The sequence below is a fragment of the Fistularia commersonii genome, chromosome 10, assembly GCF_037954325.1.
Source record: "Fistularia commersonii isolate RoL2024-O1a breed Wild chromosome 10, RoL_Fcom_v1.0, whole genome shotgun sequence".
Classification (NCBI taxonomy): domain Eukaryota; kingdom Metazoa; phylum Chordata; class Actinopteri; order Syngnathiformes; family Fistulariidae; genus Fistularia; species Fistularia commersonii.
The window spans coordinates 8614598-8632956 of record NC_141293.1 but is presented as its reverse complement, the minus strand read 5'-3'; the positions used below and the strand labels follow the sequence as shown (position 1 = coordinate 8632956).

Genomic DNA, 18359 nt, shown 5'->3' with positions numbered 1-18359 from the left:
TCTCATGAGCAGCAGTCTGTTTCCTGTCTCGTCCCACTGTGAGGAATCTGCTTTCCTGTTCATTCTTGTGGCTTAAGACGTAGCCAGCAGACACTTACTGACTTCGTAATACTACTGATAGAATTCAGATGTAGCATTTTCTCACTTGACACCAGAATAATGAACTCCTTGTATAAGTTTCCTTCACTGGATTTTGCCCTTAAGCAGAAATGTTTTTGTGGATTCCCTACATGTTTTGTGTCTGCCTGTGTGTCTCACTGTTGCAGCTACATCCAGAACTCCCAGCCCTACCTAAACAACATGACGGCAGTGGGCTGCATGATGGCTCTGGCTGCAGTCTTCCCTCTGGGGATTGACGGTCACCATGTCCACAGATCACAGTTTCCAGTTGTCTGCCAGGTAAGGTGGGAATGAAACAGGGACAGAGAGGGGCTCTGCTTTGTCTGCTAACACCTAGCGGATGGTGTTAATGGTATCATAGAGCAGTTTGATAGGTCAGTCATGGCCAAAGCAGTGTTGAGCAGAGAAGGGAGAAGATTTTCACAGCAGGTGGGACCTTAGAAGAAGAAAGACAGGGAAAGTTGGCTTACTTTGAACTGAAACTTTTTCCCTTTGACACATCTTAACAAAGCAGGAAATAGCATTAATAAATATGAATTGAGAATGAAAAAATTATTCACTGTGCACACATTGATGTTAAGGAACAAAGCAAAAAATCAAGTTGCTGCTGAAAGAAAATGATCAAATCAGTGACACCAATCACTTTGCCTCATAATTCGCCTGCCTAATCCTAACATATAAGAACCTCAGATATTTACAGATCTCATGAGTGTTCAGTATTGATGTTTACATCCAAATGCTGGGCATGTTGTATTGTAATATGACAAAGTTGTCATATCAAAACGAAACAGCAAAACACATCATAAAAGCATCATAAAAGATGGTGAACCCTGATATGTGTTCTAAAATAACAGGTGTGAGCAACAAGAATTGATATTATTTTTTCAATCTTTTATGACTTCTTTTTTCAAGGCAATTATAGTTGCAGAGAAAAAATGTTAGCTGAGACAGTTCAAAGGTGCAAACATTATTCTATATACTGTCTCGCTTGCATTTAAAAGTATTTATTTGCACTTATATAGGTCTTGGACTGAAAGTTTGCAATTCAAACCTTTTTTATTGCATCATAAACAGGGCAATGATGCTGTTTGCACCTTGGCTCCACTTCATCATATGCATCTTACCCATATGTCCCCCTGCTCTGCTAGCTTGGCTTCCTGAAAAACTATTTGACTGAAAATTCTTCCAAACTTGTCAGATCACTTTGATTCCGGTGAATAGGAGAAAAGACAATAATCAATAAATATTCAAGTGTTTAGACAAACCAACAGACTATTAGATTAAAACCCTGTATTCTTTTGCTATCTCTGTAAACATTAAAAGAGAATTGCAAATTTGGCATCGCTGAACACATCTGCCTCTGTGAGCATAAACAATTATGACATTCAAGATGGTTTAATGTTTCCAGGCTAATTTGGCAGCCCAATGTGAGCTTGTAATTACTGGTCCTTGAGCAGGTCAATGAGAGATGAAGTATAATATCCGAATGTTTCATATCTATGCCAGCAATAAACAAAAGGATGCCTCTTTGCTCTCAAATAGAATAAAAATTGATTTCATGTATTTGACTCGCGTTGCCACAAACCTGGTAGTTAACTTCTGCATCAAGTAAGGCTGCATGCATTCCAGTTGTCAGTTTAACACCCGAAACCACCAAAAAAGCCAGTGTGGTATGAAATTGTATACCTTCTTTCAGCACATTGGAATTTCAGTGTTGTGATGCTCTAACTGTTTGGGCGGTCCTGTCTAGCAAAGCGTCTGTAGACCATACAGTCATTTTCTTTCAAAAAACACAAAGACAGTTTAAAGAGATGAAATATTTGAGAGTCAAAAGAAACTGCAGACCTGATGGCTGGCAATACGTCAATTACGCTAATAAGAGGTGTTGGAGCGCCAATGTCATCCACATTCAATCTCTATTCATGATTAAATTTCAAGGAATTTCTCTGGTACTGCATACTCACTTCCTCATGTGTTTGACCTCTGACCTCCACAAACCCATTTCTACACATTTTAATCAAGTTATTTGTAAAACTGTTTGAAAGGCAGGTGGAAAATTATGAAGCATGACCTCTAATTTAATTTGTAATATTTCTGTTTGTACCAGTTTGTTTGTATGTCAACATATTATTCCCATTACCAAAGTGTAGTACCAAAGAGTAATTTACTAAATTAAGACGCAACAATCTTTTTTGAAGTGCATGACATTTTGTGATTATTTTTTGTCCTCTCGTGCTCCTCTCTTCCCATTACCTCCCCCTCTCCCTGTCCTCAGTTTCGCCTATGGCTCCTAGGTCTTGGCTTCAGCCTGGCGTACGGCAGCATGTTCACCAAGATCTGGTGGGTCCACACCCTCTTCACAAAGAAGGACGAGAAGAAGGAGAAGAAGAAGGTAAGGGAGAAAAGGGTTGGCCGGAGGGATAAGCCTCTCAGCAGCCTCTGGGGAGCAGAGAAAAGGATGGGAAAGGGAGGCCAGGCTGTGCAGCATGTGTGGCAAAGACTGATAAAAAAAATTCTGCTCAAATCTTTGCAGCCTCCTTAGAAACATAAGCTTCTAAGAGGCCCATTCTAACAAGGTTGAAGAAAGAGAAACGGACACATAATTTAGAAATATACACATACATGCAAATTTTTTGCTGTAAGAGCATGCCCATGCAGATCTTGAGCCCCTGATGCCCCCTGTCATCAGCTTTATTTTCATGCCGATGTTTTGAGACAGGATGTGTTTATATTTATATAGATAGTGTATCCTGCAGCCAGGAAGATCCTGGGAGTCTGCAGTGTGTTTTGGGAATTTTCCCAAGACCTAATCAGAAGAATAAGAGATTAAGCCATTTATGGAATATTTATGAATATTGATGAGTATTAACATTCTATGCAGAAATCCAACCTTCGGGGGGTTTATTATTTGAGCCAAAGCACAACGAATCGGGTTGACTTTCAACTTACTTCATGTCCACAGAAGGGCAATTTGCCAGAGAGCTCTTAAGAAACTTTTATAAATGGAGGGGAGAATTAGCTCTTTTCAAATGTTCTTTCTTGCATGTGAAGGGTCTGTGTAATGTGTTTTCTGCTTAATTTTATTTCCCAGTTTTAGTTATTGCAAGGTTGAATGCTTTTATGATTTTGGAGGTGTGAGGTATGAGTCAGTGCTCTAAAATACTATAGTGTAGTGTCAGAGCAAAGTGGAAGACCGTTTTTGTTCCCTTTCATACAGCTTTACTGCTTCCATCATTGCTTAAGTTAAGAACAATTTAGATGAAATGGTCTCTTTGGAAATTGTCCACTCAATGCAGTGTCATCTCAGTGTATATAACTGATGATTTCAGGTGGCAGCACAAATGTAGCTACTTCAGCTCTCAATGTGTCTCTAGCGATCAGGCGCAAATTCCAACTGCTCTTAAAATATATTTGGACACACAAACATTCACACACACTTGAAGACACACATTAAGGAGGACAGTTTGTGCCCAGTCATCCAGAAATTACAAGGACTGTTCCATTATTTGTCCTGGCTGTTTGTCTCTGTTTGTGGGACGCCAAGTGATGCCCTTCGATTGTGACGACAGTTCTGTGCGCGCGCGTGTGTGTGTGTGTGTGTGTGTGTGTGTGTGTGTGTGTGTGTGTGTGTGTGTGTGTGTGTGTGTGTGTGTGTCTGTGCTCCAACTCTAACAGCAACACTTGGAGCCATGGAAGCTCTACGCAACAGTTGGGGTGCTGCTGGCTATCGACTTCCTGTCACTCATGATCTGGCAGATTGTGGACCCTCTGCACATCACTGTGGAGGTAAAGGACAAGAGACAAATGAGTTGTAATAGTGTTTTTTGTTTTGTTTTTCCATTTTTTTCAAAAGGCAGCATACGAACTATGTATAAACGTTGAGAACCTGACGTAGTTATGTTTAAAAAAAGCATCAAGAAAAATAAACACTCATCGTTATGACACAGAAACCACCGTCAACTAAAACTAGCCTCTTTGATTTTTTTTTTTTTTTTGCCTCTTAGTACTGTTCACATTACAAAATGTCTAACTGTTTACATCTGAGAGCAGGAGGTAACAAAGCTGCCCCCACATTGTTTCCATGGACCTGCTTTCTGGAAGCCATGTTTTTCTTCTCTCTAGCGAAAACAAACTTGAGACACAGCGAGTTACTGCTGAACATTGAGATAGCTTTCTGAAACATCGAAAGCTGTGAAAAAAGAATTTTGAAAAATCTCCTTTTCTCTCAAACAACTGCCTTTTTGGTCCATCCCAGCCCTGCAACCTCCATAATGCTCGAAAAGTGTTTGGCAACTGCCACATTGCACTTAGTGTAAGCTTTTGGCTGATCCTGTTATGTCCTGTCTTCTGTTAGGACACAATTTTTTTTTTTTCTTTTTTAAGTGGTGAATTTCCCTCAACTTTTACGGATTTTCCATGTATGACTTGAGCAGAGTCACCGCATAGTGCATATTATTGGTACCTCTGAATTTACCAGCGCTGAGCTTCTGTCTCAGCATTAAGCACCAACATAAACAGTCTGGAGTCACTTAGCAATACAGTTGCTTTCAATCCTGTAATGTTTACAAGGAAAATTTAGTAGCAGTAACTGAGAGAATTATTTTGGTTTTCAGTTGAGAAAGAATCACAAGAACCACTTTTGTGTGTCACCGCGGGACACAACAAATTACTCTTTCTGTCTCCCCAGACTCGTTTGTAAGTGGTGAATGAATGAAAATACATCCCACTTGTCTTTTCCCATAAGAAAGATGATCATTTTCTGTTTATGGGGTTGCAAATTGACTGCCAGATCAGTGCAAAGAGAAAAAGAGGAATAAAAGACAGGGTTGAATTGCCGGATCTCATGTGCATTGCTGAAATTAAAAACAGATTGACTTTATTTTGATTCAACCAGACTTTATTTTTGATTCAGAAAGATAATGGAAAGAACAACATTTGGGATAAAAAAATTGATCAAAATCTGGACCTCCTGTTAGCTTTTGAAAGTCAGAGAAAATGACAGACTTCGCTTCATCTCCCATCTTCGCTATAACCGTCAGGGCAAAGCTAGTCTGCTTTGGCTCTACTACTTAACAAGTACAGTGAGAGAGCAGGTTGGACACTACAATGTAATTTATTTGAAGGAGATCATGATTTAATATTATTGTTTAAATTCATCACAATCAGTTTTCCCTTTCACAAATGGAATAAAAGTTACTGGGGGGGGGGGGAAGAAAGCGGTTGCAAGATATTTCATTAGAATATGGCTCCATGGCCAGAAAAGAGGAAGCTTTAATTCACAAATATACAACAAAAAAGACATTGTGTAAAGAAAGTCAAACCTCAGTATTTTTCGAATTTGCTGTTGGAATATAAAAAAAAAAAACAAATGTAGATCAGTTTTATTTATTAGGTTTCCTGAAGGTATTAAGTCTTTATGTGATTAATAAAAATTGGATGATTTGGAATACACAATTCAAATCATGAATACAAATCGAATAATTGACCTAAGACACCTTGATACTGACGTCAAAACATACATTTAACCAAGAATCAAATTCTAAACAATTTTGTTGCCCTGCTGAGAATGCAAATAATCATCAGATCTTTAAAATAGTAGATATTGCACATTAATATCGATTTCCCACATACACAGATGCTAATACCTGTAGAGCAGTGAATGGAGAGTGAGTGTGTATTTTAGCGTGACCTGCTGTTTATTTGACTTGTTAGTATGATACATTTTTAGCTCTTTTACCTATGTGCCTGTCTCTTATTGATTATCTCTCCCTCCCTCCTCGCATTCCTCCTTGGCCTTCCGAATGAGTAGAAGTTCACTAAAGAGGCTCCAAAAGAAGATCTGGATGTCCTGATTCAGCCCCTGCTGGAACACTGCAACTCAGAGAAGATGAACACGTGGCTCGGTATCTGCTTCCTCTTTTTATTTCTTAACCCTTGTTTCTCAGTCCGTCTCGTAATCATTCTCTGTCCTGTATGTTTGGATATCTTTGCCACGCACTCAGACACCACACTCCGATTTCTGCTATTTACTGTGAATTAGCCAGGTCTCATATCTCAGCCGCCCTGTAGCATCTGCCACAGTCTTACGTTTGATTCGTCTTCTCTCAGCCCACACGCTCCCTTGCCTGTGTGTGTCTGCTGTCGTTCTTAGCCTCGCAGCTCTTATGAAAGTATAATGGTGCTGAAATTCAAATAATGTGGGTCACAAACTGGGCCATTGCCCCAAAGCATTTCCTTTGTAAGAAAACGAGAAGATGTTGCTTTAATATCAGCCGGTATGAAGAAACAATGTGGACAATCTGAGGAAATCTTGAAGTTAGTTGCTCAATGAGTTCCTTAAAATTCTCAGCCCGGTTAGAAAAGTTTTCTATACTGGCATCGGTTGGCAATAATTCATTATTGTATTTCACTTAATTCATGAGTGTCCTTTCCTTTTCATCCTAATACATTAAAAGAATCTGTGTGTGTCAATAAGAGGAGCCCGTGTAGAACGGTGAGGCTACAGGGAGTGGAGATAAAGAAGTTGGAGGATTTCAAGTACTTAGGGTCAACAGTCCAGAGCAACGGAAAGTGTGGAAAAGAGGTAAAGAAATGGATTCAAGCGGGTTGGAATGGGTGGAGAAAAGTGTCAGCGGTACTATGAGATAGAAGACTATCAGCCAGAAGGAAAGGAAAGATGTACAAGACATTGGTGAGACCAGCGATGTTACATTGACTAAAAGACAGGAGGCGGAGCTGGAGATCGCAGAGATGAAGATGTTGTGGTTCTCCTTGGGAGTGACGAAGATGGTTAGATTCAGGAATGAGTCCGTCAGAGGGACAGCACATGTTAGATGCTTTGGAGAGAAGCTCAGAGAAGCCAGACTGAGATGGTTGGGTCATGTACAGAGGAGGGATAGTAAAGGTCCTCAGCATCATCGCCAACGTCCATCACCCCCTGCATGCCACACTGACATCCTGTCAGAGCTCTTTCAGTCGTAGACTGATACCACCAAGGAGCTCCACTGAACGCCACAGGAGGTCTTTCCTACCTGAGGCTATCAGACTTTTTAATTCCTCTTCCTTCAGCCGAAGAGAATATTCAAGTCTTTGTACTTTTTAAGACCTTAAAAGACTTTATAGCCTTGGCTTTGACACTTTATTGTTTTATTTGTATTTCTTATTCTCCCTCCATCCTACTATTATTTATTATTGTTATGTTTGACTTGAAACTCTGGCACAACAATTTCCTTCAGTGAAAATAAAGTTGTTCTTATTCTTATTCTTATTCTTATTTTTGAATACATTGGTAGACAGATGCTGGAATTGGAGATGCCAGGCAAAGAGAAGATTTATGGACGTAGTGAGAAAGGATATGAAGGTGGTTGGTGTGAGAGAGGAGGATCCAGAGAATAGGGTTAGATGGAGAAGGTTGATTCGCGATGCCTGAAGGGAAAACCCAAAAGGAAAAGAAGATTAAAAGTTGATCAGCACTTTATACTTTACAAAACAATACAAAACAATAAAAAACAAAATGAATCCCTCACCTTTCACCTCTGACAATTTCTTCTTTTCCCACTGGTTTATTTCATTATTGCAGTACATCAAGCAAACTCAACTTGAATACTGTCACTCCAGTTAATGTTAAACTTACCTGTCACTTTCATCAACAAGCTGCCAATGTAGATCTAGTTAATTCCAGTGTACAGTGATTTAGATCATTGATTCATAGCAGTTGAATCTATTTGGACTGAATCAGGCTTTGTGAAACCATCGCTCAATTAGCTCTGCTGCCATTGCAGCCTTCCTGTTACCCCAACCATCTGCTCTTCTATTGCCTCTAGTGCCATCTTAGCCTTTTTGGGACCCAATCTTTGAAGGACAGTATAGACTAACACATAACAGAACAATACGCATTCTAGATTGAGCCTTACAAAGAACACGTTTGCAGTTTTGGGAAATTTAGATGCTAAAAAAACATATGGCTCAACGCACAATGAAATCCTCAAAACAAGGCACCTTCAATGACAAAAGGCTCTAAATGTCCCAACAATTTGAATAGCAACGCCTCCCAGAATGGGATCATGAAAAAGAGGGAGCTGTTATTGTCCAGTTTTGAAGTTTTTAGACGATAAAATAGAAACATGTTTTCACACTGAAGCAAGTTTCCATTGTAAGCACTGTACATGTGACAATGAACACTTTGAATTTCGAATCCTGAATCTTTTTTGTATGTTTCGCTCCTGGCTTACCTCTGCTGCAACTCTGCGTATTTTTTTTTATTCTTACATATTTTATTTTAGTTTCTGTCCTGTGTTTTTGTCCCGTTTTATTTCGGTGAGTATGTTCCTGTTTTGTTCTATCTTGTTTTAATTACTTCCTTGCGGGTTGTTTTCACCCGACAGTTAATTAGTCTTTGTTAGCGCTGCCTGGTCCTGATGTGTCCATCCAATCAGCTGGCTGCCTTTCTGTTATACACCTGTCTCCTCTCACGGTCCTTTTTTTCGCATCTTTTTCGATACCTCTGATTTGTTTACCTGCTTGTGATGTTTATTTTCAAACCTGCTCCTGCTTCCATTTTGTTGTTTTGAATTCAAAGAAAGTTCTGCAATCTTAGAGACGGATTCTGTTTCGCTATATTTTTGGTCGTCATCCTGCCTCCGACCTGAACAGGCACAGCAGGTTTTTTTTTTGGTGTTGTTTGATTAACTTCGCATCGACCCTGAGGTTAACTGGTCTTCTTTCACTGCAAAGGCTAACAAACTCCCATTTGTTTTGGACAGGTGCGTAGGAAGTAACGTCTAAAGGCAAGACAAAGAAATTCCTACACACTGTTTCTGCACATTTTACTCACAGCGTAACTTCAGTGAGAAGGCAAAATTAGTAAAATACAAAGACAGAACAGGAAACCATTAGAGTCTATAAAACTCTGTGGCATAATCAGTTAGCAAGTTTGGCTGTTAACCTAAAGGTTGCTAGTCTGAGCCAACCCAGAAATGTACTCTTCCTGTCTTTCTTCGTGTCAGGAAGAACCTCAAACAGTATTTGTCAATTATTTCGGGGGGCCGTGTGGTTTCGGTAGTTAGAGCCGTTGTCCTGGAACTGACTGTTCCAAGTTTAATGCCCGATCTCCTCCTAACCTGTCAAACTTGCTGAACACGACACTGAACGCCTAACTACCCTCCGGCTTCTTGTCAAAATCTTTTTGTCATGGCAACTGGACTTGAATTTCTTCACTTGAAAAATGTTACTAAGTGGCTGCTTGCCGGATGTTACTAAGCTGCCTGCTGCTCATTGTTCATGAGTTAAAGGCAATGACCAAATTTGGCTGATGTTTTGCTGTACGTGTAAAAGAATGTGACTGAATAAAGGACTTTCTTCTAGTCCTTCGTCACATAACCTCATTATGTTGGGTTCTTTTTCAAATATGATAAAGATTTCAACGATCAATATAAACTAATGCAGTTAATTAACCTCAACATAGATAGGATGCAATAAGGGCAGCAGAATGGATGGATAAAAACATGTAAGTAGATCAAGCTTGTCATTAAATGGGAAAACCTTGAAAGATTTAATTTTGTGTTTAGCACTTGAAATTCACAGCATAAGTAAGGAAGTAAATTATAAACGGCAATGGCCCTATTTAGTTTGATGAGGGTGTTAAGTCATGAGCCTTTTAGTGCGTATCATTATAAACCAAGCTGGAAGTGCTTGATAGTGAGGATCGTTTTATAACTATCTTTAACTTACCTCTATATAGACTGATGCTATAAATATTTACAATTACAACTTTGGGTAATATTGTTTACTTGTACACTTGTCATACTGAGACTTGTACAATTTTATTTAGGCCTGCTAATGTTTTTCAGAAACATTGCTTGATACACGTTTTATTCTGGATGTATTACCTTCTGTCAAGGTTCCATATAAAACTGTAAAAACACAAGGCTTTTAACCTGCGAGACGCTCAGATAATCAACTTTGCTGCATAATTAACAGAATAATGATATACAGTATAATTTGAATAAATTCTCCATTACTAAATAGTGTAATTTGCATTTTTTAAATAATCATGTTTCCTCTGCCGAGGTAAACATAGCTGCCTACTCCCTCTTGCCTGAGTTATTTGTTTTCTTGTGTCCCGTAGGCGTTGTTTATGGCTACAAGGGTCTGTTGCTGCTGCTGGGCATATTTCTGGCTTACGAGACCAAGTCCGTCTCCACAGAGAAGATCAACGACCATCGGGCAGTCGGAATGGCTATTTACAACGTTGCTGTGAGTCCAAAAAAAAAAAAAAAAGATGACACCATCACACTTAATGCTCCTGTTTCTGACGCAGCCCCTGATAATTCACTAGAACCCAATAACATCCAAGTGGCAGTTAATAGAACTTTTAGTGTCCTATAACACAAAATGGCCAAAGTGTCTATGTGCAGTGAATGTGAGTGCAGAGATTTATGGTGTCTTGAAGCCACTTTCCTGGACACTTTTAAGAATTGACATCAACCCTAGCAACATTTCACGACTATTCGTTTGCAGGGCCTGAAAAGCCCTGTGCCGAAGGAATTATTTGCAGCTCCTCCTGGTCATTTACTGAGCTCATGGTTAATGCAATGCTCTTTGAAGGCCACTGTGGTGCATTTGAGGTGACAATGTCGGTGACAGAGAATCAGATTACTTTGCAGCATCGGTGGACTCAGTGAAACAATTTCCTTGAAGGTTTCCCTCCAGAGCACCCAATAATAGGCGCGGAGCTGCATTGAGTTATATTTGACTCGCTTTTGAATTCATCCTGACTCTATCGTAATCGAGACATCGTAATTGTTAGATTCATAAGTCAAATTCAGGTTTGTTTCATCTCCTCGAATTGCTCATTTGCCCATTTCCTTTAAACTCAACCTTACAGATTTGTGCCTGAACCGAATCCAAATCCCGTCTTAATAAATTTGATTGAAATTTGATGATTTGGATGCTGAGAAATTCTACACGGCAGGGGCTGGCTTCACCCGGCCCTCAGTCTTATAAGATTTACTGAAGAGTTGCATGAGTTTTATATATACAATATAGTCCATTCATCTCATACAGTATACTGTATTACACTTAATTTGTCTTAACTTCATTATTTCATAATTGGGATTTACAATTGGAATGTTTTACTGTCCAGTTCAGGCTTCTACCTGGATTTTAGTTTACCTGGAGACAGATATAAAAAGCGACAATAACACCTTGAAGATTTGCATTGTTTAGGTTAAAAGAAGTAATATTTCCTGCTGTGGACTGTGATCTGGCAGTTTGGGGATTGCAGCCTGGTGTTTTGCAAGGGCTTCCTATGTCCATGTTGCTCAGAGTAACAAATAGTCTAGTTTAGGAAAACATCATTTTTGGCCTAAATTATTTTGATTGGATAATGAGCATTTTTCAAGATATCAGTTTTTGCATTTTCCCCCAAGACAGAAACAAACAGATGCCAGAGGAAGGGTCTTCCGGTGTATCCATAATCAAAATAAGTATTGTGAAAGATTAATATTCAACATTTGGAGCCATTATAGTGTTTCTGGTGAAGGTCTCTCTCAGTTTTAAAAACTCAGTTCTATATTAGCAACGGCTAATGCCGGTCAGAACAGAATATAACAGAGCATAATGTACATGACAGCTTCTCATGTCACAATACAGTCTTTACTGTGTTGATGATGTAACAGGAAGCGTATGTTAGAGCAGATTGTTTTGAAACGAGCTTATACATATATGAAATATTCATTCTTTCCCTGACTGCAACGGGAGATTTTAGTCTAAAAAAAAATTCAGATCCTTTTCTGTCAAAATTATAATACTGCCGGCAGAGGCTGCAGCCTTGTGCGAATCGCAGCATTTGATGCCTATTGTGCCCGCGGTGCCACAATAATAACGCTCATATCTCAAGTTTGCCTCGTAAAATGAAATGAAATAATCTCAATTGGACTTGCTTGTAAAATAAATGTTGAGTGAAATGTGAAAAGGCGTATTACCAATTTGGAATCCAATGTATCTCAGGCGTGCCTTGCTTCTGAGTGCTACTATATCCAGAGTGAGCCTATGCCGCTGTGCTGTTGAAACACAGCGCTATCCCTTTGCCCTATGAACATATCTATTTAAAACATGGATATGTTTTAAATCATATCCATTTCTGCCTATAAAGTACAGCGGTAAATGCAGTCATCAGTCATAAACATTTTTCTGTGGCCGTTAAAAGCAAATGCATCATCTTAAAAAGGCACCTTGGATGCACTTTACTCAAAGGCAGCTGCCATTATGTTCACTCTGGCCACTTTACACAAATACTACCTACCATTTCCTGATGTGTTGACACGGTATGCTGTTGAAATTGATCTAAATGTCTGGAAAGAAATAGTTTCTGTCCTTTTAACCAGCCACTTTCCCCTCCCTGTGCTTTGATCAATGAAAGGAAAACATTTCATTTTTTTCTTCAAACTGGCGTCATACAAAGCAAAAACCAGCCAGGTCCTGTTCCCTTCACCTCCCCTTCAAACATCCTAATTATTATATCATTTTTATAGATTGTAATTTACTAATGGATCTTTGTTACTCAGGTCGTTCATCCGTTAATGAAATATTAATGCAAGTACGGTACATAGAAGTAAAGTGCTTGTTCCTAAAACTTTAAATTCATTAAGGTGGGAGAGGACTTCTTTTATTATTATGATGTACATGTTTAAGTTTTATGGTACTGTCAGTGGTTAATGACATCTGTGAAGGGACCTCCTTCCTGTTTGCCAAGCTGTCAGCTTCAGGCTCTGATGAAATGACAATGCGGTGATTGTCAGCAGGTCGTTGCCGTTAGTCATGACTTTTTAATGGTGTTTTCTCATGGGAGCCCTCCCCGGAATGATAAACAGATGCCTAATGCTTTTTTGGATGTGGTTTTCTCCCCCTCTTCCTGTCTTCTTTTCTAACTTGGCATTATTCTGCTTGATACCTCTTCCTCTGCACTTCCCCTCCCTCACCCTCTTTATACCATGTACTTTCTTCCCTCTTACTGTATGTGCAATTTTTATTCTTACCTTTCTTTCTCTCTCCTGCAGGTGTTGTGCCTGATCACGGCTCCAGTCACTATGATCCTATCTTCACAGCAGGACGCCTCCTTTGCCTTCGCCTCTCTAGCAATTGTCTTCTCTGCGTACATCACTCTGGTGGTGCTTTTTGTACCCAAGGTGCTCCTACGCGTGACTGACAGCAACAGTCACATTTCTTAATTTTGTTTTTATTCACACAAGAAGTTGTCGACAGATACAGACAGATTTATCAAGTGCTCGACATTTATCCTGGTGACTTTGCAAATGTGCAGAGTAAGTCGGAATACCAAAACAAGAACAAGTTAGGAAAGACGCTGTCAACAACAAATCAGTGTCCGGCATAATTCCTGGTTCTAACTCGGAATATCTCACACTGCATTGTAGTATTAGATTGATTAAGCTCAAAGACGAACTTTCTTTTTCGCTGCAACTTGTCTGTAAGATTTTATACTTATACTTATTGTTTAGTGAGTGGGGGGTTGGGGGGTAAATCTTTACCAAGGATGACCGCAAGAAATGAAGGTCTGTTCTGAGTTTGTTTTGAATAAATATAGGATGATTGAGGTTACATCAGTGCAAACTGCTGGAGAGAATGAATATATATCCAGCCACATATCCAGAGGCAGGTTGACCCAGAGTTAACAGTGCCAGAACACCATGTCTCAAGGATTTAATTAATGACTGAACAAAACTAAGGCAGGTTCCAGCTCAAACATTTAATGCTAAAAAGTGGCAGAGTAAACGCAAGTTCTCGAGAAATAACAAGCTATAAACAAGTGGTTATAAAACTTTGGGGAAAACCCACGTTAGCCGAAGTCTGAGGTTAAAAGAAAAGTCAAACCCTACTGTGGATATTTTGCAGAGGTTCAAAGGTTGTTCCATTCAGTGATCATTCTGCACTTTAGACCAGCGGACAGAAAATTATTTCTTGTCTTCCGTCTCTTGTGACCATCTAGATGCGACGCCTCATCACCAGGGGTGAGTGGCAGTCGGAACAGCAGGACACCCTGAAGACGGGCTCGTCCACCAACAACAATGATGAGGAGAAGTCCCGGCAGCTGGAGAGAGAGAACAGGGAGTTGCAGAAAATTATTCAGGAGGTGAAAATGTTCTTCCGAAATGTTCTACAGCTGGGAGTCTGACGAAGGGAGACCTCCCCCCATGTTTGTTTTTCTACAATGTCAACACAAGAGTAAATTTATTAACATTACAAATATTGCTTAACAAGTCTGGGATTTTCCACTTGCACCCTCTCAGACACCACTGATAGCAGATAGAGGGTTTTGGGATGCAAGACAGCACGTTTCAACCAGAGATGCTGTTTGCACTTGGAGAGGAGACTCAATGAACCCCCCTAGTGCCTGGTAGCTGGTAATGTACTTGTGATTCTTGACACATCTAATTTGTAAATGCATAAGCCTGCTTTATCATTCAATTTCAACTAATTTAGCAGTGTGACTGTATCAATTATAATGCTGTAAAGCTGACAAAAAAATTATAAAAATTATGTGTTTTGCCTTACATAAAATTGAATGCATTAAACACACAATACAAATAAAATTCAATCAAAAATTCGCAGGAGCATATTCTAGTGTTCAGCAAAAATGAATTATGGAAATGGTAACAAAACTTACTAAATGAATTATAAATATTGCAAGAAAAAATGTCTAATCTTTAAAGTATTTTATATTAATTGATATATGTTATAATATATTATATCTGTGTTATGTAAATGCGCGTATAATGCTTCTGAGTGGAGTCACATTCAGAGGCCTTTCACGAGGACAAGTGAAGGCAAACCATTTCTCGTTCTTCTGTGGAGAAAGTTGTTTTTATTATTTCATCACATTTTCTTGATGTGTTTTTTGCAACCCCCAACTGTACAGTTCAAAGCATGCCTTGTTTTCACAAGCCAGGCTCTCGCTCCCATCACGACTGTCCAAAAGGGATGTGTCTTGCACTTTTCTTTTGGCTACAAAAGCTTCAGCAAACAGTTCATTTATACATTTTTACTCAAACACTCAAAAAAGTTAAATTACTTGCATTATAATGTGTCTTTTACAACGCCAAGTAATTTTCTGTCACATTAGTTGAATTGCAAACCTAATCCATTTTATTACCTTGGAATAAGCACAAAGGATGAGGTCAACATTTCATGATTCATGCACACATCAACAAGTGATACTCTACATTGTTGTTTATTTGACTCCATTATAAACACCAGGGTGACAACGGCGGCAGCGGTTAGCGCCACTGCCTCACTCGAGAGGCCTCTTCAGTTCTAATGAGTTTCCAAATATAGCGGTTATATCTGGAAACTATTTGGAAGCCCAAATGTAAGTTATATTTGAAAACTCCCCACTAGTCATTAGAACTGAAGAAGCCTCTCAGATAAGGGGTGAAATGTCTTCAAGTGAAGAAATTCAAGTCCAGTTGCCAAGACAAGAAGATTTCGACAAGAATTCTCCATGACCTTGATGACCGAGAACCTCCAGAGCCATCACATTTGTGAGTTTTATCAACCTCTAATTCTACATGCGTGTCTGTTTGTGTCCATAATGTATCCTTAGAAAGAAGAGAGGGTATCAGCACTCCGCAACCAGCTGGCTGAGAGGCAGGCTCTCCGCAACCGCCGCCGGCCCTCCACGGGCCAGAATCAGAATCACAGCAGTCCGCCACCTTCATCCCAGGCGGACCCCAAGTCCCTGCTTCCCCCGCCTGGCTATCCCAACACAGACAATCACTCCCTGCCACCCTCCTTCTCCAACTCATCCAACCTTTACCCTGCAGATAGCAAGATGGGCCGCAACCACTGTCACAACAGCCAGATCCCGCTGCTGTATAAATAAGCCAGTCAGAGCGAGGGTGGGGAGGGGGGCAACTGTGCACGGTGCACGCAGGCATCACTGAACACCACAGCGCACTGTGACTTTCACTTGGTTCAGCGACGAGCACAGTGTAGTGACACTGTTGTTTAAAATACAGTGCTTAAGCACAAGTAGTCCACAGGAGTGTTTTATACTCGGCAGCTTTGGCAGGGGGGGAGGGGGGGGGGTCAGGCGGGTAAACACCTTTCTCACAGGTTTGGTCTCACTGTGTTTAACCCGGCAACACGCTCTCCCGGCTGGTCGACGTGGCAACAAGCACACTTGGACTGTCACCGCTATAGAGCTTTTCAGAGGTCATGTGCTGAGATCATTCCCTTCCCTCGTTGGTTATCAAGTTGTTTTTCCAGAGACGTCGCGTCAAGGATGTATGGAGGAGAAGTTTGTGTTTGTGTCTTTGCTATTTCGTCCCAACCGTTTGTCTCTGGAGTTCGTTGAGTAGAAAAGCACATCGGGTTTGTGATTTAAATCGTTCTGTAAAATCAGATTTGTTTTGTCATGGAGTTGTCGTTCAGTTCATGTTTACTTTTCAGGAGGGTGACGAACGTATATTTACAAAAGGGACAAAGCAATGTAAAGCGTAATTTCCAGCGTGTCTCCTGAGGAGCCGCTGAAATTTGACAACGTGCATTATTATATAGCCATAATTTAGAAAAGCCAAGGAGTTTGGCACGTGGATGTCTGACATCTGTGGCTTCAATTACAGCTGACGGAACCCAGTCTGCCAATGAATGAACCTGACGGCTAGTAGACCCTTTTTCGGAGACCGAATTTAGAGATTTGCTGATGTGTGTGGACAATTTTGATAGTTTTGTCATTTGAACTATTTTTTCAGTGGGTTTTCTGAAGTTTGTGTTGTATCTATTTAGAAGTGCAGGTCAGCAGTAGCCATCAAATAACTTCCGCGCCCTGTATTTTATGCGAAATGTCACTGCGGCGCCAAGTCCGTGCAGCTGATTCTTACATTTTGTAGGTCATATCAGACAGAATAATCTGAAATTCCAACCTTGCCAGAAGAAACTTTATACTGTCTGCTTCCTGAAAAGCAAAACTAATTTATATTTCATGCATGCAGTGAGATGTTGGGCTTTTATGACGCCTATTTCTGTCAATATACAGAGAAAGCACAGTTTTTTCCAAAAGATTTCATATGTTTGTCTGTTACACGTCATTCTTGTGCGCTTTTCTATATGTAAAAATTACTTTTTGTTTAGTTTTGTTGAATTTCCAGTAGGAGACAATCTTTACTGTTTTGTTTTTTTATATATTTCTTTTTCAGTTTTGCCTTTGACTAACTTAAACAGTTGTAAATGTATGAAAGAAATCTATATCAAGTAATGTGACATATTGTATTTATTCTGCAGTTAATCTGGATGTACTATTTCATTCATGAGATATTCACACATTTTATAAAGCAATGACACCAGAACAGTTAGATCAACAGGTTAAACAATACTTTGTCAGATACTCAAATATTTATATATCTATATATATATAAATATAAATATATATAATGTATATTTCAGTGTGCACTTTAAACACAAACTATGAAAGTTTCACATTATGTTGCGATTGCTCAAAGACATTTTAGCTCAGGGTTTGGAGCGACAGAGTCACAGGATTAAAATGAATGAAATAGGCCATATTTATTAACTGTGCCGCAACCAGATAGTGTAACATACGAATGCAGAAATAATTACGGAAATGTTCTATCTTGCACATTTATGACAATATCCATGGATTTGGGAATCTTTGTATTCACTCTATTAAGAATCTTAAATGTTAATATATTTCAGAGTATGTGTATGCAAATATATGGATACCATAAATAAAATATTTGTTTTTTCACTGGGTACTACCCTGTTTTCGTTGTGTACGGGGGTGTATTTCTGTGATACGATGAATAAACAGACAATGGATACTTTGGAAAAATGCCCAATTTAAACCAGCAGTTTGTCATCAGTGTCATCTCAGACGCTAAGTCGGACAGACCTTGATCAGAAGTCGTTTTCGTATTGTTTGCCTGATTCTATGAACTGACAAAGTATTCTGTCCTTTTTCCAGGCGAATCCTTGAGGTTTCGAGCCGAGTGCTTAGAAGACATACAAGGTTGGAACCTCCACTTCACAGCAGTTGTGGAGAAACTTTACTTTCACCAACTTGGTAATATCTCGCTTTTGTCTCGATGTCGTTTAGGCTCATCTCACATGTTTAACCATGTGAGAAGCTTCGATTGCATTTTACATCTTGCACAACAAAGGGTGTTTACATCATCCACTAGATGTCACCAGTAGCTTTTTTACTG

General features: G+C 39.6%; 1 protein-coding gene across 2 annotated transcripts in view; it reads left to right on the top strand.

Annotated features, from left to right (window-relative positions):
- The window catches only part of gabbr1a (gamma-aminobutyric acid (GABA) B receptor, 1a), a 76701-nt gene extending 58715 nt beyond the window's left edge, over positions 1–17986 (top strand). For both annotated transcript variants that reach the window (XM_086153583.1, XM_086153582.1), the window contains exons 17-24: positions 267–399; positions 2396–2512; positions 3796–3906; positions 5930–6023; positions 10247–10374; positions 13179–13307; positions 14126–14269; positions 15740–17986. In XM_086153583.1, coding sequence (XP_086009709.1) covers positions 267–399; positions 2396–2512; positions 3796–3906; positions 5930–6023; positions 10247–10374; positions 13179–13307; positions 14126–14269; positions 15740–16018 — 1135 coding nt within the window. In that variant the 3' untranslated portion in view covers positions 16019–17986. The remainder of the gene's footprint in view (positions 1–266; positions 400–2395; positions 2513–3795; positions 3907–5929; positions 6024–10246; positions 10375–13178; positions 13308–14125; positions 14270–15739) is intronic.
- Positions 17987–18359: the final 373 nt, after the last annotated feature.